The sequence below is a fragment of the Salvia splendens genome, chromosome 11, assembly GCF_004379255.2.
Source record: "Salvia splendens isolate huo1 chromosome 11, SspV2, whole genome shotgun sequence".
In the NCBI taxonomy this organism is placed as follows: domain Eukaryota; kingdom Viridiplantae; phylum Streptophyta; class Magnoliopsida; order Lamiales; family Lamiaceae; genus Salvia; species Salvia splendens.
The window spans coordinates 4,700,457-4,722,925 of record NC_056042.1 but is presented as its reverse complement, the minus strand read 5'-3'; the positions used below and the strand labels follow the sequence as shown (position 1 = coordinate 4,722,925).

At 41.3% G+C, this 22,469-nt stretch overlaps 4 protein-coding genes across 6 annotated transcripts in view; 2 read left to right on the top strand and 2 right to left on the bottom strand.

Annotated features, from left to right (window-relative positions):
• The window catches only part of LOC121756375 (peptidyl-prolyl cis-trans isomerase FKBP16-1, chloroplastic-like), a 542,442-nt gene that overhangs the window by 171,714 nt on the left and 348,259 nt on the right, over positions 1-22,469 (bottom strand). The window lies entirely within an intron of this gene.
• Positions 1,042-4,626, top strand: LOC121756346 (truncated FRIGIDA-like protein 1). Its single transcript, XM_042151865.1, has 3 exons — positions 1,042-2,188; positions 3,001-3,176; positions 3,847-4,626. Exons 1-3 carry the CDS (start codon positions 1,396-1,398, stop codon positions 4,438-4,440), a joined length of 1,563 nt encoding a protein of 520 aa, XP_042007799.1. The 5' UTR covers positions 1,042-1,395; the 3' UTR covers positions 4,441-4,626.
• On the top strand, positions 10,487-14,852 carry LOC121756345 (probable WRKY transcription factor 20). 2 transcript variants are annotated; one of them, XM_042151862.1, is made up of 6 exons: positions 10,487-10,842; positions 11,840-12,034; positions 12,573-13,050; positions 13,553-13,700; positions 13,783-13,938; positions 14,342-14,852. In XM_042151862.1, exons 1-6 carry the CDS (start codon positions 10,594-10,596, stop codon positions 14,769-14,771), a joined length of 1,656 nt encoding a protein of 551 aa, XP_042007796.1. In that variant the 5' UTR covers positions 10,487-10,593; the 3' UTR covers positions 14,772-14,852. The 2 variants fall into 2 exon arrangements, with proteins under 2 accessions (XP_042007796.1, XP_042007798.1); XM_042151864.1 differs by lacking the exon at positions 10,487-10,842 and adding an exon at positions 10,890-11,606.
• Positions 16,819-17,555, bottom strand: LOC121756384. The gene is made up of 2 exons (XM_042151932.1): positions 17,266-17,555; positions 16,819-17,157 (listed from the first exon to the last, which is right to left on the bottom strand). The coding sequence occupies exons 1-2, from the start codon at positions 17,417-17,419 to the stop codon at positions 17,006-17,008; spliced, it is 306 nt and encodes a 101-aa protein (XP_042007866.1). The 5' UTR covers positions 17,420-17,555; the 3' UTR covers positions 16,819-17,005.

Below are 22,469 nucleotides of genomic sequence, written 5' to 3'. Positions count from 1 at the left end.
CTAAAAATAAAAAAAACCACTACTCGTTGCCGAATTTCGCGGACATGTGTTTGATTAGGTCTTCTTGTAGCTCAATGTGGGTTCGGGTATCGCGCATTGTGTGCCTTGTCTCGATCCTCTGGCCCATCGTCGTATGCACACCTCGACGTGCATACGACATATGCTTCGTAAGCGGCACGATGTTGTTCGTAGTATTCTTGTTCTTCGCGCTCCGCTTCCGCCATAAGATGAGTGAAATCCATTTGAGGTTTTGAGTGAGAGATGAATGTGTAGATAGTATGTATGAGAATTATGAATGAGAGATGAATGAGAGATGATTTGATGTGATAAATGGATGATGAATGTGTGTATTTATAGATGATTTTGGGAAAAAAATAAAAAAAATAAAAAAATTTCAGAAAAACGGGCAAAAAACGGCCATATTTTTTGGATTTGGAAAATATTTTTTTTTATTTTTTATCCATTTTTAAAATTAAATACCGTTTTTAAAAAAACAAATAAAAATATTCAAAGGCAACGGCATAGCCGTTGGCCAATCGCGTGCCGCCACGTCACCTGCTCGCTGGCACGGACGTGCTCGATGCATCGAGCAGCGCCGTGCCAGCGGCGCGAGTGCAGCAGCGGACGACCTTCTCCGTGCCGCTGACACGGACGGACGGACGACGTCCGTCCACCGTTGCAGATGCTCTAAGTCACCTAACTTGAAGATATTTGTTTTCACATACGACTCCATTGCTTAGGAAGATCATGTTGTTGCTCTGCTATCAAATCCTAGAAAACTTGGACCATTTGTTCATCGTCATTTATTCGTGGATCTTTGGAGATGTCGAAGAAGAAACGTGACAACATTTTCGTCTCCTATTACCCTCAATGAAGCAATTCGCTTGTTGATGCTCAACGGAAATGCTTCCACGCCATCGACGACGTTGGCGTGGATAACAAGAGGCCGATTGACCACTTATTTGAGCATGTGATAAAAATAGATTGAGAATTAATCGCGAAATTCTCCCCATCGAAATTGTGAGGATTGAGACTTTTTTTTGTTGACAAAACTGTGTGAAACCGTCTTGTCAATTTGGGTCGATATTAAAAGGGTTGAAGATTCAATTTTTTTATTCATTGGCTTTGATTTTTTACAAAATTCTGAAGAAGAATTAATGAAGTGTGATGAATTGGAGCAGAGTAAACCACATGCCGTTAAATTTTTTTAATTAAAAATGATTTTTATTATAACTAAATATTAGTACTGGAGTATTGTTTTTTAAACGAACACACCTTTAATTTGTTTCATCGTCGTCCTCGTTCATTCAATTCCTCTGTTCGTCTCTCTAATCCGTTATCAATAAATGCTATTCAGAATTCTGCGTGCCCACTGATTATCAAATCGACAACACCATGGCCTTGACGACGGTAAAATCGATCCAAGAGGCGCTCAGCCTCGTCGACGAGAAGAAGCAGAGTTTAAAAAAAGCATTCGATGAATTGGAATCGCAGTCCTCTTCCCTCTCCTCCTTCAATTTCGCATGGACTGATCTCGATTCCTACTTCTCCGCCCAAAAATCCGAGATCCTCGACAAATTGGCCGCCCTCCAAGCGCTGGAATCCGCCCAAACCGCTAAATTCGAACCCGAAAAGAAGAAAAAGCCGTCATCGTCGGAGCTGTTGCCGGCGCGGCCCGAGCTGAAGTCTCTGTGCGAGAAAATGGACGCGCTCGGTTTGCGCAAATACGTAATCGAACGTCCCAAGCAAAGGGCCGCGATTAGGGTTGAGTTGGTCGACGCGTTCAAGCACGCGCCGGACGCGGGATCGATGGTTTTGGACACGCTTGTGGGGTTTTGGGACGACAAGGTGAAGTCGGGGTCTAGGCTGAGGACGGCTTGCGTGGTGTTGTTGGAGGAGTTGATGAGGACTGGAGTGGAGATGGGAGCGGAGGTTAGGGAGCGGGCTGCAGCCCTCGCGGCGGAGTGGAAGGTGAAGATGGCGGCATTGAATAGTGAAGGGGATGAAGAAGGGAAGGAGGACTGGGGTTTGGAGAGGTTGGGTTATTTGCAGCTCCTGGCTTCTTATAATCTGTTGAGTGATCGAGAGTTTGATGCGGATGAGCTAGTTGATTATGTCGTTATGAGCGCTAGGTATCGACAAACTGTAGACTTGTGTCGAGTTCTCCGCCTCGAGAGTAAAATTTCTGGTAAGTATGTAGTAGCATGTGTAGCTATTCATGTGTTCTTTTGCATAGTTATGTTAGTGTAGGTGTACATTATATCAATCTTGGTTTCTTGGATGCATTGTAACATCTTCAGAACTTGGTTATTTGGATATAATATGCTGAGGCAAAAGAAAATTTTAGTTATGACAGTCACATACCAATGTCAAATGCTCCGTTCGGATGACCTCATCTGACATCACAACAAACTGATTGTCGGAAGAATGTTAGTTTGGGAAGTTTAACCTGTTAGGACCATTAATTGGACTGTTATTAAGTTTAAGGAATCAGACGACAGTATCATAAGCTTGAGACTGAATTTGGAGTCAAGTGAATATTCTTTATAGGGATTGAAAGCTTGAGGTAGAGAAAATTTGTGTCCTACTTGATTATGACTAAGATGTGATTTAGGATTTAGATTTCTAGAGACCTCTACATAAATACTTAAATTACTGCCTGATTCGGATTTGAAATATCCCTCATGATAACTTGATCCTACCAGACTATTCGGATTTAAAACAATGTAGGGTATGATGATGAAGTCATCTTCTCATGGGCCATGGTATTTGACACAAGAAATATAAAAGATGTGATCTTTAGCTTTATGCTCACACACAGAGCCTCCATCGTTTACAAGTTGAGGCTTGAGCTGGTTATGATGCCTATGCATTCAGAATAGCCTCATTCTGCATTTTTATATATTTTGAAACTAAGACATTTAATTTTCTGTGCTCTTCTATTTCATGCATATCTAGTTCGAATTTTGATGTGAGTGACAAGATTATGGTTTCCAACAGATGTTGTACGGAAGCTTGTCAGTAAGGGCAAACAACTTATAGCTCTCAAATTCGTTTTTGAGTTTGAGCTAACTGATGAATACCCCCCAGTGCCCTTACTGCAAGCATACGTGATGAATTCAAATAAATTTGCCCAGAAAGTGCGTAGGAATGGGAAGAGTTCTCGTCAGTCATTGGTAATACTGATAATTTTTTCTTCATTTAGCTGGTACTGTGAGGGTGCCCCTCTTATTGTTATTGCGTTTCAAAATTGATTGGGTTGCAATCATAAAGCTTTTGTATCTATGGTAATCTGAACTCTGAGGAAGATTTGCCATATAAGTGCTATACCAATGAAAATATTAGAGGGCTTGTGGTGCACAATAAATGCACATTAGTTAAGAGAAAAATCTGAATGTCGACCTGGTGATACTTAGTAGTAGCTGTTTCCAGTCAGAGGTTTTATCCCGCTCTTAAATTGGAAGCCATTCTGTCTGTTTCTTGAACTTATTAAGAATATACTATGTCAAATAGCTTCATTAGCTTTTGGACTTCCAATTTTATAAATAATCAGGCCTAAAATAATTCATTAGTCAATAATTTTCACTAGCTGTTAATTTCTATAAAACTAAAAATTCCTGTCAAATAGCATTCATTAGCTTATCGACTTCCGTATTTATGATTCTGCAAGAATCATTGCTGAAGAGCTTTAGTCAAATAAATTTCATTAGTTAGTCAATGTTGTTAGAAGGGATATTAGCTCATTAAATGTCTTATTTGCTAGAGATTGTTATTGCTGACTGTAAGAGATTTGCACTGCCGTATATCTGCTATGGGGAATACTTACTTCATCATGTTCCTCTGTAGAATGATGCGGCAATGAAAGAAATTAGTGCATTGAAGTCAGTGATTAAGTGTGTCGAGGAGCATGGATTGGAATCTCAGTACCCCAAAGATGAAATGTTGATGCGGATCAAGAAGTTGGAAAAGGAGAAGGCTGACAGAAAAAGACCTGCTGCAGCCCCTGTACCCAAACTTCAGCTGCCACCAAAGCAACAGAAACATAACGGGAATGGGAACAAGCGAATAAAACCAGCAGCTGCTCCATCACCATTTAAAAGGAAATATAATGGCAATCCAGGTTTTCGTCCACCACACCCATCTTCTATGATGAGGATAGGCGGCTTGTTACCAGATCCTGCTGCTTCATACCTTGGTTCATCTTCTGGAGCGTATGGCATGCCAGGATCTCTGGTGGTTGCTTCCCCATATGTGGGCTCATCCGCAGATTTGTGTGGATTGCCGGGAGCCACTTTGGGCTACTCAGGGAACCTAAATCCATCAACATCCAATGCCTATACTCCAGAAACACATGCACAACCTGGTTATTATAACAGGGCCGTTGGTTATGGTGGATATGATGTACCATCTCAATACCCACCAGTGTACTATCCACAGTGATATGTAGGTTCAAAAACTTTAGGTGGTCTCTATGCATGTGCCTGAATAGAATTCTGATACATTGAAGGCATTTCTGCCATTTTTATTACCTAGATTTTTGGCATGATGACCAAATCTGGTTTTTTCTTTAGTTGTTAATGACCAAAGAACTCTTGAAATATTGTCTGAACCGATGTTGATCATTCATTTCTTAGCCGATCCCATGACCAAACACGGGAGCTCCAATGTTCCTAATGGGATATTGCGCCATCCCTTTGCTAGCCTTGCTCCTGTTCGAGTGAATTGATTTATATATATTGGCTAATCAATTTCTGCCATGGAAAGTAGGAAGTGGCTACTCTCCATGTTTTCTCTGGCTCTGTTGAGCTGCAGATGAAGACACATAAACATCAATTCCTTATATAATCAAATTTGCTGCTGTGAGCAGGTTATTTCTAGTTCTCCCAGTGGAGAAATGTGCTTTCCTTTTAGAGCTCTATTTTTAATCACCAAGGATTGATGGTTAGTGATAGTTTCCTAGGATGAGATTATTGAGTAGTATGTATGTAATGGTGATCTTGTTAGGACTATAGATTGTTCAGTCATTTACTTGTACAGGGCATCGCATCACAGTGGCACGACTCATGAAGGTAAGCTAACTCGTTTCTGGTCTCCCTTTGCACTAGCATCTACTGGTTTTGGTTGTTTGTAGTTGTAGGGCTTCAATTCATTGAAGATATAATTACCATTCTAGCCATGTTCAATGGAGAGAGGCCAAGGCAAAGAAAGAGCTGGCCACTCCTCTATTCTTATCAAGGCATAATGGCATATCTTCTTTATTTTGGTTAGTTTCATTATGTGTAAACAATGATACTACTGTTTACTCCCTTCATATATACATATATATATATATAGGTGGATTCACCGCTGCTGATTCCTGATTCCTGATTCCAGTTGTGTTGTGAATCATAATGTGGGGAAATTGAATAATGGGGAAGAAGAATTAATTTTGCTGCTATGATTGCTGTGGTCCTACTTTTTTTTTAGTCATATCCAAACCCTAATCTCTCTCTCTTTCTTCTTTTCTATCCCCAACCAAACAATTTTCTGATTCGCTTTTTCCATTCTTCAATTTTTTTTTCTGTTTTTGATGATGCACCCAGATTTTCTTTTTAATTCCATCAAATCTCAAAAAATCAAGCAATTGAAAAAGGGAAAACAAATTAATTTTTGATTCTCTGATTCAAATATAAATGAAATTAAAACAAAATAGGGATTTGAATGATTGACGCCTGAATCTATCGGCAAGATTTTACACCTCTTTTGGCAGAGGAAGAAGACAAAAAACCCAAAGCTTTAATAATTTTGTGCAAAACGGGGTTAATGTAAAATAAAGTAAAAATAACTGGATAAGAGCATCCGCAACAGCGGACGTTCGCCTGGACGTCCGGTGAGCAACCGGCGGATGCTGACGTCGCTTGCGGACACCGGAGTTCCGCGGATTTCCGATGACGTATGTCGGGACGTTTGTCGTGACGTCCGCCATTGCGGGTTCCCGACGGACGTCTTTATTTTTAATTTTATTTTTTTTAAAAAAAACTCCATATATACGGCTCGTTGAACTTCATTTCATTCGCACCACTTGTTTTAACGAGTTTCTCTCTATACTTTCATTTCTTTTGAAGATAAATGGAGCACCATGATAGTGATTCCCCCGCCACGAGCAAGTCACAAACGCCGACGTTTCCCGTTAGAGTTGGGGGAAACGCCGGCGGAAGTGCACCGATGTCCGGGATGATGCCCGGAATTACGCCGATGATGCCCCAACCCCAAAATGGCGGGGATGATGCAGGGGTACTACAATATGTAGCCCCCTTGGTGTGCAGGGATGAGTGAGATGATGCCCCAAATGCCGGGGTGAGTGCCGCGATGACGGGGATGATGCCTCAAATGCCCGGGATGATGCAGGGCATGCCTGCCGCTGCGGGGGGAGCAGGCAGGGGGTCCCCCAATCACCTGGGGACAATGTCTGTCTCCTCTACATGGATTTATTGTCAAGTGATCCCCCCAGAGTACTCTTCTGGAGACTCAGCTAACCGGCATCGAGACTCTCTCTTTTGAGGAGTTGAGACTATCTCCGGTCAGGGAGTCTCCCACTAAGATGCAACCGGCGGCAGGTAGGACGCGGAAGCAGGGGAGAGGGAAGGGCAAGGGCACTACCTCGTCCTCGCGTGCGGCGAACGAGGGTGGGGCGGCGGCCGAGGGGGTGGGAGAGAAAGCCGACGGGAGAAAGAGGACCATCTGGAGCATAGGGGAGTGCGTCCTGGGTCGGTGTAGTCGAGGATCCCTACGTCAGAGCTAACTAGCACATCGACAGAATGTGGTGGCACATTAGCCAAAGCTACCTCCAATTCAAACCGCCAGGTGGGAAGCTCGCGATGGAGAACAATGCCGGAAACAGTGAGAGCGGCTGAGGAGGCAGCTCAGCCGATTTGTCGGCATCTACCAAAACATCCTCCGTACGGCATCAAGCGGCATGTCCGCCGATGATGTGAAGCTTCTGTCTCACTAGCAGTACCCCGACAGTGAATTGGGTTTCGGGGAGTTAAAATATTGGGATGTCTATCTTGTGGTGCAGACTTCCGCCAAGTTTAGTGCGGGTGTTGAAGCTGGCTGGCCGAAGCGGACGAAGATCAACGCCTTCGGGGAGTACAGCAGCAGTGCCGGTTCCTACGAACTCCCTGACGCCGAGGCAGAGTTCCCGACCCCCCAATCGTCTTCCCGCCGCCGCCGCCTGGTTGGGCAAAAGACCATGATGCGGATGGCTAGGGGAAGCACCAGCGAGTCCCACGAGGTCCAATCGGAATCTCGGTCCTTGGTCACTCCCGAGCTTAACAATCTCGCATGTGTGCAGCTAACGCAGCGCATGTTCGACACCATGGACAAGTGGTATGCATCGACTGATCCCTTATACAAGATCATGTTGAAGGATGTCATCGACACTATGAGACGCGATTTGGGGATGACACCCCTGCCCGAGAGTGGCGCCGGGACTGGCGACAGGGACGAAGGGACTGACGGAGGGACGACGAGGAGTGAGACGGGGGCCGCATTTGTCGAAGCTTGAGGTTGTTTTTTTAACTATGTATTTTTTTTAATAATTATGTATGTTTTTTGTTTTAAATAAACTGGTTGCATTTTCTCCGTATTCATGTCGAAATTTTAATTCCGCAAATTGTTTAATTTGATGAATTTGTGAATTTTTATTATTGTGGATATCCGCCATTGTGCAGTGGGATGTCCTTATGATGTGACAGGAGGTGCTTTTGGGAAATACGTCGAGATGTCGTCCGGCGGGACATCCGTCCCACTATGGATGCTCTAAGGCCATCCACAACGCTGTTCCTATACCGTTCCTTAAACCACTATTTGAGGGCCCCACTGTACTTTTTTACTCCATTCCTTAACTAAGAAACGGAACCTGCAACCCTCCGTTCCTTAACCGTTCCTTAAATTACTATTCATTCAATTTCATTTTTTTTTTATTTCCAACCCAATTCAATTTAAATAAACACACTTTAAAAAATAAACACACTTTATTAAAAAACACACAACATTAAAAAAAATTACAACTTAAACGTAAAAAAATAAAAAGCACACAATTAAAATCCTAAAAAAATAAAAGTACACAATTTTAATAATTTCATCCGCCAAAATTTGCCCAAATGTGCTCAATTAGATCATGTTGGAGTTGGGTGTGGGCACTAGAGTCGCGTGTCCTTGCACGAATAGATAACCGTTCTTGTATAGACGGATGCGCTCCACTTCGAGGCGGACTACTTGCGGTTGAGCTTCCGGGGGATTCGTCGTCGAACCAATTTCCCGCCTCGGGTCCTTCGTCTTGGACAATCATGTTGTGCAAGATTATGCACGTATACATGATGTCGACCATGTTTTCCATGAACCACGTACGAGCCGGGGCTTTGATGATGTTGAAGCGCGCTTGGAGAACCCCGAACGCCCTCTCCACATCCTTGCGAGCAGCCTCCTGCTTCTGCGCAAAAAGAGTCTGCTTTGGGTTCGCAGACCCACTGCACGTCTTCACGAAGGTAGGCCACTTCGGGTAGATGCCATCGGCGAGATAGTACCCCATTTTATAAAGCCGGTTGTTGGCGACGAAGTTGATGGCCGGCGCTTTACCATCCAAAACTTCGGTCAAGAGGTCGGACTGGTGGAGCACGTTTACGTCGTTGTTCGACCCGGGGACCCCGAAGTACGCGTGCCAGATCCAAAGGCGGTAGTCGGCAACGGCCTCAAGTATAACGGTTGGGTGGGTGCCTTTGTGGCCGCTCGTGTAGGACCCCTTCCACGCCACCGGGCAATTCTTCCATTGCCAGTGCATGCAATCGACGCTGCCGAGCATCCCGGGGAATCCGTGCACTGTTTCGTGAAGGTTGAGCAGGAACTGACAATCGGTCGTGCTTGGCCTTCGGAGAAATTCGTCGGTGAAGGCTGCCCGGACGCCTTGGCAGAATTTGAGCAAGCACATTCGCCCAGTGCTGTCTCCGATGTGGAGGTATTCGTCGAACATGTCGGCCGTTTGTCCAGTCGCAAGCTGGCGGATTGCTGCAGTACATTTCTGCAGCGTCGTGTGGCTGGGACTAGGGCTGGCAATTTTTGACACGACACGATAACACGACACGAACCGGCACGAAAATAATGGGTTTGGGTCAGAGCTTATTGGGTTCGTGTCCTTATCGGGTCGACCCGTTAAGGACACGAAAATTTCGTGTCGTGTTCGTGTCGTGTTCGTGTCGGGTTCGTGTTATCCGTTAACAATACGTGTCCGTGTCGTGTTCGTGTCGTGTTCGTGTTATCCGTTAACAAATAATATTTTAATATTATTAATTCTTATTATTTTCATTTTTAATAGGTTTAACCGTTATCAGGTCGTGTTGTTATCGAGTCGTTATCGTGTCATCTCATGTACGTGTTGTTATCGTGTCGTGTTGACCCGAATTGGTTCGTGTCGTTAATGTGTTCGTGTCGTGTTCGTGTCGTGTTCGTGTCTGAGGGTTTCGTGTCGTGTTCGTGTTCGTGTTTGAGGTTTTCTTAACGGGTCGTGTTCGTGTTTGTTGTTATCGTGTTCGTGTCGTTATCGTGTCGACACGATAACGACCCGACACGCACGATTTGCCACCCCTAGCTGGGACGGCCGACCGCGTCGAACCCTTCCTGGAAGAACTCTTCCCGGGCTGCCAAAGTATTCGCGATGTGGAGAAATAACGGTTTCCCCATGCGGAAACGGCGACGGAAGTACGTATCTCCCCAAACCGGGTTATCGCAGAAGTAGTCGCGTACTAACCTTGCGGCGGCTTCCTCCCGGTTACGATGGATGTACGTACGGGAGCGTCGTTGGGGTGGCGCGGCTTCTTCCGCCTCCCGTCGTCGATCTTCTTCAAGTGATTGTTCCAATATTTGACGCATTTGTTCATAAGGATCCATTAGTTTGATTAAATTTGGGAGAAGGAAAATATAGTTGATTTGAGATGAAAATTGGGGTGGAAATAGAGAGGAATAGATGTGTGTTTTTGATTGAAATGAGTATGAAATATGAGTATTTATAGAGTAAATAAATAAAATAAAAATTAAAAAAAAAATAAAAAACGGATATAAAAAAACGGTCTCATTACGGTTGCAAAAATTTTTTTTTTTTTTATTAAATTCGAATTTTTTTAAAAAAATTAATTATTGCGTCACCCGCCGAAGCCCACTCGCGGGGCAGCGAGTGGGCTGCACGCGTCGAATGGGAGGCCGCCACGTCGCCTCGGCGCGTGGCGGAACGTTCCGTTCCGCGTTCCTCCGGAACGGAACGCGGCACGGCATAGGAACGGCGACGGAACGCACCCCGCAACGCGTGCCGCAGCAGAACCGTTCCGCCGGAACGGCATAGGAACCGCAACGGCACAGCGTTGCGGGTGCCCTAAGAAGCGAGTAGCCAATAGGAAGCCAGATCCGAATCTATAAAGTCAACAACGTCGAAATTGAACGGTCATTTCTCAGCATCCCAAATCGAAATTACCATCCTGCCCCTCTCCTCTTTCCCCCATCTCTGTTTCTCACAAATACCTTCATTTTTCTCTCTCTGTAATTAATTTCTCGTTTCTTTCTTCAATGGAAGACCGCCATCACTCACTGCCTCACTATTCCCACCCGCACCCTCAGCTCTCCGAGAATGTTCCACCTCACGTGACCTCAGCTCACGATCACGTGACCGATGTCGGCGGATCCACCAACGGAGCTAGGTACCGCCTCATGTCGCCGGCGAAGCTCCCGATCTGTAGGTCTACTTCCATCACTATTCCTCCCGGCCTCAGTCCGACATCCTTCCTCGAGTCCCCCGTTCTCCTCTCTAACATTAAGGTCTTTCCATTTTTTATCCCTAATTTTTTTTTCAACTGAATCATTGAGTGAATTGCATTGGTTTAGCTGGAAATATCCAGATTCGGATCCGGTACTGAGTTTAATGCTGATTTAAATGTGGAATAAAATTGAATTCATCCTCAGTTTCCCTAATTTAGGTTATTAACCACTTCGTCATAAATTATTCCGCCGTAAAATACACATTTTCAGGAAGTGTTATGCTGACGCGGAAGCATGATTTTCCGGGGAATTAATTGTGAATTAGTGGGTGGATTTCATTATTGATTTGACATTGGTTCGTTTTTCATCATCATGGTGTCGTTGAAAAATATTGTCTTTCCCCGTTGAGTGCTCATTTGAGAATATTAATTGTTGAGTGAGTAATATATGTGTCCCGTTGTGTGTGTTTAGGGACCCATGGATTCTGATGCTCGCATTAGGGTATATTCTAATGGTTTCTAGATGGAATTATCTTTAGCAACTTTAAACCCTTTGTGGAGACTTGGAAATATGAATCTTTTGAGCTAATGGAGCCTGGAATTGGAAAGACATTAGAATAAAGAGGAATGGCCACTCAGAAGGGGAATATGAAACCATTCCTTTTATTAGAGTCATATCCGTTCACATTTGTACTGTCAATTGGTGTGAGATAACAAGTAGATAAAGAAGCTTGTCACTGATCGAGTATCTCTGTTGTTTCTTGACAAATGGAATCTTCATGTGCTTGCAAATTTCCTGCTGTTTTTGTCCTTTGAGGTCATATGGTATACTAGAGTCCCTGAGCTTATTTGTGGCATCAAACCCCACATAATTATCATGGGGTGCATTTGACATTGTCATGTGAAGTGCAGTTAATTGTTTTGTTTTGCTATTGTGATTTTGAAAACAAGAACATTTAAGGTGTCTTGACATCAAATTTCTTTTTGTTTATGTGGAGATCTGATACAACTAGTGCATAGGAAAACTTCATTTACTTGAACTACCTGTTACTTTGCAGGCTGAGCCTTCTCCCACCACGGGTTCCTTTTTCAAGCCTCAGTTGATGCAAGCATCTGGTGGTAATGCTGCAATTCTATTAGAGAAAAATTTCGCCAGTGGTAATGCTGTAGAGGAAAGAACTTCCAGTGATTTCGAGTTTAGGTTTCACACTGGAGTTAGTACCACATCAGGATTATCTTCTGCAGCGATGTCGGTAATGCCCCAAAACTTTCCTTTTGGTCTTAAGATTATTCTCATTTTGGTATGGTTGCCAAAAAAATTTGTGTGGGCTCAAACAATTGAATGGGTCGCAGAATGATTTGTAAAATATGTTTTATTCTGTCAAATTAATTTCTGCAAAATAGTGGAATCGGCTTGCATGTCCAGTTTTCTATTAAACAATATTTGTCATCATCTAGGTATCTTATGTAGCAAATTGTCATCAAACAACAAGCTGGTAGAACCTTTGATAGATTTCAATACCTTGTGTTTAGTTTTTCCATATTTTGATGGATTAGAGATTAGTATTTTTACGTAACTTGTGCCCAAACATATGAATGATTGTTTAGCTGATATGATTGAGATAGTCAAAAAAGGTTATACATTGAGGACCTATTTTTTAGGATCAGTTAGTTCTGACTGACCTAATTATTTAGTCTTCATATCCAACTTAAATGGGTGCAAGTGTTGAATTATTGTTTCATGCGAATATTTAAGCAGCTATATCTCATTGAATACCTTTTGGGGAAAAGATTCCTGCAGGAATTAATCGAAACGGACTAGTCACTCATCAAGATCAGCGATATTCTCAGTCTGCTATACCCTCTTCTTCAGCACCACAATGTCTTGGAGTAGCTCGACAGGATTCATCCGTGTATGATAGTATTGATGAATCAAAGCAGGGAGCGCAGTCCAATACAGGTGCGCAAGCTTCAGTTTCTGAGCCTAAAGATAGCAGCTCGTCAGTCTCAGCTGATAGAACATCAGAAGATGGGTATAACTGGAGAAAATATGGGCAGAAACTGGTTAAAGGAAGTGAGTTTCCACGAAGTTACTACAAATGTACCTACCCTAACTGTGAGGTGAAAAAAATATTTGAACGGTCTCCAAGTGGACATATTACAGAAATTGTGTACAAGGGTTCACATGATCATCTGAAACCTCAGAGTGCACGTCGGCACAATCCTGGGGGTCTTACGTCCATTCAAGAGGATAAATTGGACAAGGAGGGTAACTGGCCTAACTCTGTTAATTATCATTCAACTGTTTTCTTCTGTGCACATGTGTCAAGCAATTAAATCCTCTAATCTAATTATGTTGACATTTTGCTTAATTATATATCATCAGTCACCAAGGATGTCAATGTTTGGGAATTAAGCTGTAACATACGTTTGGAAATGTTAGATGTTTTCTTAGTTGAGATTTATGTAGTTGATTTCTTGTATTTCAAACCGTAAGTAAGATTAACTTCTTACCATAAAGTGGTAGTGCCATCTAGATTTGTTTCTCCCCTACATGTTATGCTTGTGTGTGCCTTCACAACTTTCCACCATGTTGAATGTAGGGTCATTAGTCCTGCGTAATTAGTAAGCCAAATTGAACTTTCCTCAAACATCCGAGCTCCATTTTTCAAATTTGACTGCTCAGCTAAAGTTAGTTATTCCGTAAGATCACATTTGGAAGAAGTTTATATGGCTAGCTAGCATTTATGCAATTTTTTTTACTGTTGAAGACAAGATGAACACCAATAATATGGAGCAAAATGGTTCTCCCATGTTGTCACCTCTGCAAACAAATGAGGATGGATTAGATGGTTCTGGCTCACAGTTTCAGGGCCAAAACGATGATGCTGAAGATGACGATCCTTACTTGAAACGGAGGTATGTAGTTTTGTAAAATTTTAATGTATGTTTAACTGTTTACTATTTTCTTATGAGTTATGTTGTTGACCAATCTGAGCAGAAAAATGGAGGATGGTATTGATGTTACACCAGTTGTTAAACCCATTCGTGAACCACGAGTTGTGGTTCAAACTGTGAGTGAGGTTGATATACTGGATGATGGATATCGCTGGCGCAAGTATGGCCAGAAAGTTGTCCGAGGAAACCCCAATCCTAGGTAAGTAAAACATTGATGCCTCTTCTAGAATGGTTTAAAACATTGATACTTTCTGATTGAAATATAACAAGTGGTACAAGGAAATATTCTTCTATAAATGAATAACATGAATACAAAAAGTGGTACAAGGAAAGATAAAAAATCTTTTCTCCCCATGTTTGCTTGTGTATACTGCCATTAATTAATTTTCTCTTTCTATCAATGAAAAAACCCCCACAAAATTCATTAATCTCCCAAACAAGAAAGCCGAGTTGATATGGAACTGCATTTCCTCTTTTGGCTTGAAACTGGAAAGACTGATTTTGTATCTGGTGACTTTGTCTTTCTTATTGTATGAACCTGATTTAGGTTGACGGTTGTTGACCTGTTTTGCACTCGTCGTGTGTGTTGGTTTGTGATCCAGGAGCTACTACAAGTGCACAAATGCAGGATGCCCAGTGAGGAAGCATGTGGAGAGGGCATCTCATGACCCGAAAGCTGTTATAACAACGTACGAGGGGAAGCACAACCATGATGTCCCGATTGCACGAAACAGCAGTCATGAACTTGTTGGGACTGCGCCATACGCGGGAACATCCAAGATGAGGGCGCATGACGGTGGCAGTTCGATTAGCCTTGACCTCGGTGTTGGAATCGGGCGAGCAGGTGAGCACAAAAGGGAGGAAGGTTTGGATGGTGAAGGTGGACGACGCCAAAATAATCCAATCTATGAAATTGTAAATGGTGGGCTGAATCTATACGGAAATAGAGAAGCTCATAACTTTCAGACGCCACCGATAAATGCCTCTAACCAATGTCAGCCAAACCTTGGAAGAATACTTATGGGGCCTTAAAATTGTTGCTGAATATTATGAATATATATTACCAGAAATAATTTCTATTTTTATTAGTAAATCTGAGTGAATTTATCCTCATGGTATTGGTTCCAGGATTTTACAAGTTCCAAGCTTACTTTTTTTTCCTTCCCATCTTCTGTTATGTCAATTTTGTTGTTGCAAGTTTAAATTTTTTTATGCTCTGCCCACCTCTATTGCTATAAACACGAAGTATTTGTGTACAGTAAAATGAAAAGTTTATCTGGGGGCACTTTTAATAATAATAGAAAGGGATAAATAATCACTTAAGCCATGTTGTTTTGTTAAATTTTAGCCGGTTTAAAAATGAAATATGAAATTACGAAATTTAAAATTTTCTCAATTATTCAGTCCGTATACGAAAGTATGTCTTTTGATGTTGTTTGCTCTAAACAATGTTGTTTATACTAAAATAACAAAGGAAAAAGGGAAAAAGTAGAAGAGAAAAATACTACCTTTAGTGAAACATCATTGGGCATTATCAAATGATGCCATTAAGAATAATTTAACTTGGATTAAATAAAATCCATTTTATGTGGCGTAAGAGTAGTTATCTAAATTGATGGTATGGCATTTGTTTCTATCCCACATGTTTCAGTGTCACTAATCGAGCATTCAATGTTTGAAAACAAATGCATGAACGACTTTTACCTCAAGTTAATTGAGCATTAAATGTTTGAAAACTATGTTTAATTACATCAACATATGTAGTGGTAGAAGAACAAGGAAAGGGGGAGAGTTAAGGATTGATACAAAATGTGAATGCATACAAACCAGCTTAGTTAGTAAGAAGCTGATACACAATGTCATTATCGTCAAACCAATTCTCTCCCTCTCCTTGAACAAGACATCCATCTTCAGAGCTTAACCTTAGTCAAATAGCTGCTTAAGAGTCAAGCCTACTAACCCCACTCATATCTCTACTAGAATTCTGAGCCAATTAGTTAATGGTACTAGTGGGCATGTCGTTTCTAAACTCAATTTCACTCCATGTTTTTATACTTCCACTGAAGAACTCTAGCTCTTATGTCTTTCATTTTTCAGACAGGAGAATGAAAACATCCATTTGATAAGATGACAGCCTCCCAGTTTCAGACTCTGTATTCATGGACTCAGAACACTCAATATTTTTATCTCGGTCAAATTCTAAGCAGAGTACTCAATGACAAGACAATCTATGTTTTTACATAAACTTTAGAGGCCCATCCAAGAAAGGAGGGTCTGAATATGCACACACAAGGTTATTGTGAAGTCATGTTGCCAAATGCAATCTATCTCAAGTTAGAAGCAATCCCTTGTTCAACTATTGTTCTACTACAATCGTGGAGTTGATAGTATAGCGGTTGATCAATATAACAAGGATACAAACTGAGCTGAGCCTTCTGTCACTTGAAAATCAGAAAGTTTTGTAGCAAGGACCCTGTGAAACTAGTCCATCACTGTTCAGAAATGCAAATAGCAAGAGATATCAACACACACACACACACACACACAAGGACTATATCATCACTATCTCAACATCAGTCATCTAATCCCAACTAAGTTACCTGGAGAAACAACTTCATTCCTATGATAGTTATACAATCTCTCTCAGCCTATGTATATTGGGACTAATATCCTACAAATTACAAAAAAGCATTTACCATCTTGCATTTTATACAGCTACTCTGAAACAGAAATAGTCTTCACTTATAACTACAATTTCTAATATTAGTTTCTTTTCAATGTCTTAAGCCAAATCTTCAAGAGAAACAATCATAACAATGTTAGACCTTTGAAGTTGAAGTATATAGCAAATGCACACAGCAATAAATAACAAGACACACATTCATCCAATCAATTTCTCAATACCATCTATGGTTAATCCTCAATTAGCACAAGTTGTAACAGCACAAATCATGAACATTTATATAGCTGACATCAAAAATATGAGGTACTGTCATGATAATATTGCAAACTCCCAACAACTAAAAGAACACTGATCAGTAAAATTGACAGCAATTTTGAAACATAACAAGAAAACAGGTTCAGCGTTTGAAAGGGGAGTTAAATTCACCAAGCAGCAATCCGAATACAAGCAATTCCAAGTTTCAGCAAGCACCTCTTAATTATTAAGAACCACATACAAGTCGCGTCGGCATTCTTACAAAACCTCGAAATATAATGAGAAAGAGGAATTATCTTTCATAGGCAGAAACCCTAGGAAAAATCGATCACTTCTTCTTGTACTTGGCAACCTCGCCTTCATTGGGGAAAAATCCCATGAGCCTGCCGCATGAATTTTGGTAGGCGTACATAAACCCTCCCATCACTCCAATCAGACCGCCCGTCACCATCGATGGCCCCCGAATCCCAGGCTTAATCCCTAATCGATAAATTCAATCAAAAATTAGACTCGTCAAACAGTTACGCACTTGATTCGGAAACAACCAATAAGTGTGGAGAATAAACTGAGGTGGGGGGGGAGGGTTACCGGAGAGGTAGCCGACGACGACGGAGACGCCGGTGATGGTGGAGAGGCGGAGGTAGTCGAGGGTGTTGAAATTGGAGACGGTCTTAGTGAATGGAGGATTTCGATCAATCACCGGGTACTCCGGCTTCGCCGCCGACGTAATTTCAGTGTTCATAGCTGCGATTCGGCGGTGAGCTTCTTCAACTATCGATCAAAATCTGATGCCACGCTTCGAAGCTTCAATGTTTCAGATGCGAACCAATCAATTCGGCCCAAATACGAATAATGTCTACGCAGTTTTTATTCAGTTCTCGCCCTCAATTTTAATTCAAGGAGTAATTTATTTGAGTACTTTTTTTAACCAATAATTCAATAATTTATTAATCACTGTACATGTTTTAACAACCCAACCCAATAAAGTCTTACTCGGTCTTGGCTTAATAAGGAAATTCATTGAATTTGTTCTTCTGGTACAATGTGGATATAAATTCTCAAACTGAGATTTTTTTTTTTCAATTTTGAATTTGTGAGATGATTTCTCGCTTTCACCTCATCAATTTAGAATTTTCTTAATTTTAGACGATTCTGAATTCTTCAATGCCACCGACCGTTGCTGGAGGAAACAGCAGCAGCTACCACCTAGTTTTTTTTGGAGATGTATTTTTGCGGGAAAGAATTAGCAGTGTCAAGTGAGAGGCGCATACAAACCTTAACATGACTAGCACACGACATGACTCGAACTTGGTATTACATGACTAAAAATGATATTACATAATTAAACTTTATTCACATGATAAAAATTGATATTCCTTCTGTCCCATAAAAATATAAGCAAGATAAGTAGAATAATAGTTAAAGTAGTGTTAGTGGATAGTGAGACCAACATTATTATTATGGCTCGTTTGGTAGCTATGTCATGTTTCGACTAGACATGATACCATTGTGATAGTAATCATAGTTTAGATTAGTTAATTTACATATATTGGGTGTTTGGTAGATTAAGATAATTGTGACTTATCTTGTTTTAGTGGTACACTAAGTCACAAGCAAGGATTAAAATTATGATGGCCAATAAGGAAGAAGAAATCTTGGTTGCAACATTGAAGGAGCTTGTTGCTCAAGGGTGGAAGTCTGATAATGGTTTTCGATCTGGATACCACAACAAAATAGAAGAAGCCCTAAAACGCGAGTTCCCAACCACGGATATCAGTGTTATTAATAGCGTATGGCAGCTTATGGCGGTCGGTCAAAAAACCGCCATAGGGATATGGCGGTCGGCATGGCGGTCGATAAATTAACAAATAAATAAAATATAATACATAACATAAGATGCAAAAAAATTCGAATAGTTATAGGAAAATTAGAAAATTAAATGGTGGAAGACAATAATTATGGAGACGCTTTCATTGAGTAGAATAGTTATAGGAAAAGAGAGAGAATTATACAGTGGAATTAATCCATGCATCGAGTAGAACAGTTATAAGAAAAGAGAGAGAATTAAATAGTGGAATTAATACAAACTGAGCATCCACAATAGTGGATTAGTGTCCGCCCTAGCCACAGGCTAGCGGCTAGGGCGGGCGTCTAGTCCACTATTGCAATCGGCTAACGGTAAGGACGAGCGCGGAGCGGACGAGAGGTTGGGCATGGACTAACCGGCTAGCCGATCGCTGGCCGCCTATTTTGCGGCGAGCAATAGGCTACCCGATTTATTTATTTATTTTTATTTTTTTATTTATACTCTATATTTACAATTCATTCCACTTCATTTTTTTAATATTTGATAAAAACCAATAATTAAAATGAATTAAATCGTATTTGTCAATTTATTTGTTGGGCTAGGGTATTGGCTAGGCTATTGTTAGCCTATTGCTAGGCTGTTACTTGGCTAGGACAGTGGCTAGGCTGTAGGAAGGGCATGATGATGTGGCAGGAAGAGTTTTTGGCTAGACTATGCTAGTCTGATGCTATTGTGGATGGTCCAAGTAGCAGTACATAAAAATTTTCAGTTATCTTGAATCGTGAATGAAAATCTAGAATCTGGAGCCTTGTGCGTGCGGAGACTGGAGAGACGATAACTTGGATTGACAGCAGCGGTTATGGTTTTGAAGCCAGAAACTCCCATAAACCCTATAAATAAGACTGTTTATAAAGGCCAATGGGCTAGGTTACATGTCACGTGGGCCGGGTAATGGGGTAAGTGGGGTCGTTTTACAAGGCAAAAAGGCATCTCGACCGCCATGAAAGCCATATCCTGCCACGGCGCTTCGCGAATGGTGGCCGCCATTAAAAAAAGGGAGTAAACTGCCATATCACATGGTGGAGGTGGCGTTGAGCCTAGAAACTGCCACTGCCATCCGCCACGGCGCCGCCATCTCCGTTTTTTAATAACACTGACGGATATTAAGGCAAATCCTCATGTTCAGTCAAAGATCTGTTCTTGAAGAAGAATTATTCCTCCTCGGTTACTATTTTGGGCCGAAGTGGTGTAGGCTTTAATAGCAATAATGATTTCAAAATTGACTGTGAAGATGATCAATGGGCACAAATAGTGAAGGTATGTATTTTTACTGCTTCTTACTTTGTGACTACGATTTATTGAATAAGAGTTAATTGAATGATAGCAATGCTCGTTTAATGAGAAACAAGCCATGGCCTTTTTGGGAGGATTGGAAAATAATTTTTGGAAGGATAGAGCTACTGGGAGTAATGCTGAGGATGTAATGGAACAAGTGAATGCATTGTATTCACAACAGAATTTGGAGAATACCGACACAATCCCTGTTGAAGATTTCGGCCTCAACGATTTGTTCACTGAAGAGGGAGCAAGTGAGAGCTTGGGGACGAATGCATCTGCTGACAGTGTGACTGCAGGCGAGAGGGCTACTCCTCTGTCAAAGCGATCCAATAAAAAGCGAAAGGGAGATGATGGGTTGGATAGAATGTATACCCTTCTACATAAGATGCATGAAGACGCCAATTCACAATTGCAATTGCTATCAACTAGGATCGGGTATGAAGTTGATCTTAGTCAGGCAAGGAAGGATGTGTTCGATCGTCTAGGTGATATTCCAGGGCTTTCAATGGATGACGTTTGTGAAATGCTTGCGAAGGAACTGGATCGATTGGATATTTTTATGGGGCTGCCGGAGATTGCTAGGTATGCATATGTTATGCGAGTCTTGCAGGAGAAGCGTGGAAATTGAAGGTTAGGCTTGAAGAGGTTACAAGGGTCGGAACGAGACAACTATTTTGATGCAATGTGAAATGCAACATAGCAAACTTGACGTCTAAAGCAATACAAGAAGCAAAAGTTAAACGATAACAACCACACTACATGATGGAACTAGGATGAAGGATGTGTGGCAAAAAACATGAGTAAAACTCAAAACATGCATCACTTGGACAGGCTATTCTTGATCGGGGTTGAAGAAGCACAAGAACTAGCATAAGAATTGGCAGGTTTCTTCCCGGACGTGGTGGGTAAACACGTCCTCAAATTTGGCCTTCTTTTCTCCCTTTGGTCCAGTCGCATAGTAGTTATGCCCTTTGTCATTTGTGGACCCGACAGCTAACGAGCCTAGTTCCCTTGTAAATAGCTTGCGTCGACTCTTGAGCAAGTCAGCACCCACAGGAGATGTTACCTCTTCACTCACACCAGGCTTCACTAACGGGGCACGTTGACTCAGATATGACAATCACACTGGAATTGTGTTGGGATTTGGTGACTCTCGGGCCGAACACAGAATCCAGTTGGGAGAACTCCGGTTCCTCGCGATGGTAATAGGCTGAGGCAAACGTATTTCTCTGGAAAAAATAAAAAAAATTAAAATTCAGTACGTAACCATTGAAACCTGAAACAAAAAGTTATTTTGTTTGTAAGTACCTTGATGATTGATTTCCACACTTCATTGGATGCAACCCCCTTATGTCGATGAATGTCCCAATAAGTCGAAGGCAAGTCGTCGATATCTTTGAAAGTACGATAGCGCTGCTCCAAACCATTCCATCCAAATATGGATTGGGAAGTGGAAATTTTATCTCTGTAAATGTAGTGCAGATTTCCCACAAAAATTAGACCGTTTAGAAGTCCCTAACTTAATGCCTATTTTAAAAGATCCATATCATACTAAAAATCTGGTCAGAATCATTTAATTACTCGTCCATTTTACTATAATTGAGGTAGTTGACAAACATTTTAGGTAACTACATTAATACAAATATATTACACATTCTGGAAAATTTAATGCCTCCCTTTTCAATGTTTTATGGAGTACAAGAATGAAGGTAAGAGGTCCAATTATTAAACAACAAACTGAAGATGGAATTAGCTTTGCCCAAAACGAAATAATCCTTCTCAGAAGTTAAAGTTATTCCAAATACAGATATCTAAAGACTTGAGAGAAGTCATTGTTCAAAAACACAAAAAAGCAATATAAACCAACACATGGTCCATGAACATAAAAACAGCTTTTAAATAGATGTACCTATTAAAACACCTAGCAAAACTAACACAAGTGCCATAAACGTAAAAAGGAGTTGCATTTCCAGTTGAGATCGATGAGGTTGGGTTGGGGGCTTGGAAACAGAATCTGTCCGTCTTGGTTCACCGGGTGAATTCCCTTCATAGCTGCTCTCTGGTTTTGCATTGTACGCTTTTTGATATGACATAATCGGGAACCTTGAGGGTATGTTTAGTTGGTGTGTTAGATATATGGTGTTTGGTTCGTCAGTTTTAGTTTCTATATGGCCCGAGTTTTTTAACAAGGCCCGGCGAAAAATGCCCATTTCTTGAGATACCCCATCTTTCCATCTCACTACAGTTTACGTTTCTGAGGCAGTGAGTAAATACCTCATTGAGTGGGAATTTCCCAAATACCCTCAAGGTTTCCCATTTTCCCTTCAATTCACAAGAAAAGTGTATGGGTAAAAATGACATTTCTCTTTCTCACTTCTAATGAACCAAACAACGAATACTATAACTCAAGAAATTAAAACTATCGAACCAAACATGAGGTGGGGTTACGCTAACCTAAGATAAAGTTTATCAATTTATGCTAACCACATTTGGTCAAGAAATGCTAACAAATGAACCAAACACACCCCATACTGAATTGTAATAGTGAGCGCTAATGATATACTAGTACTTTGTAATGTAAATGGGTACTAAATTGGGGATAATTTTCTATAAACATAAATGCTCATATTTTTATGAGGTGGATGAA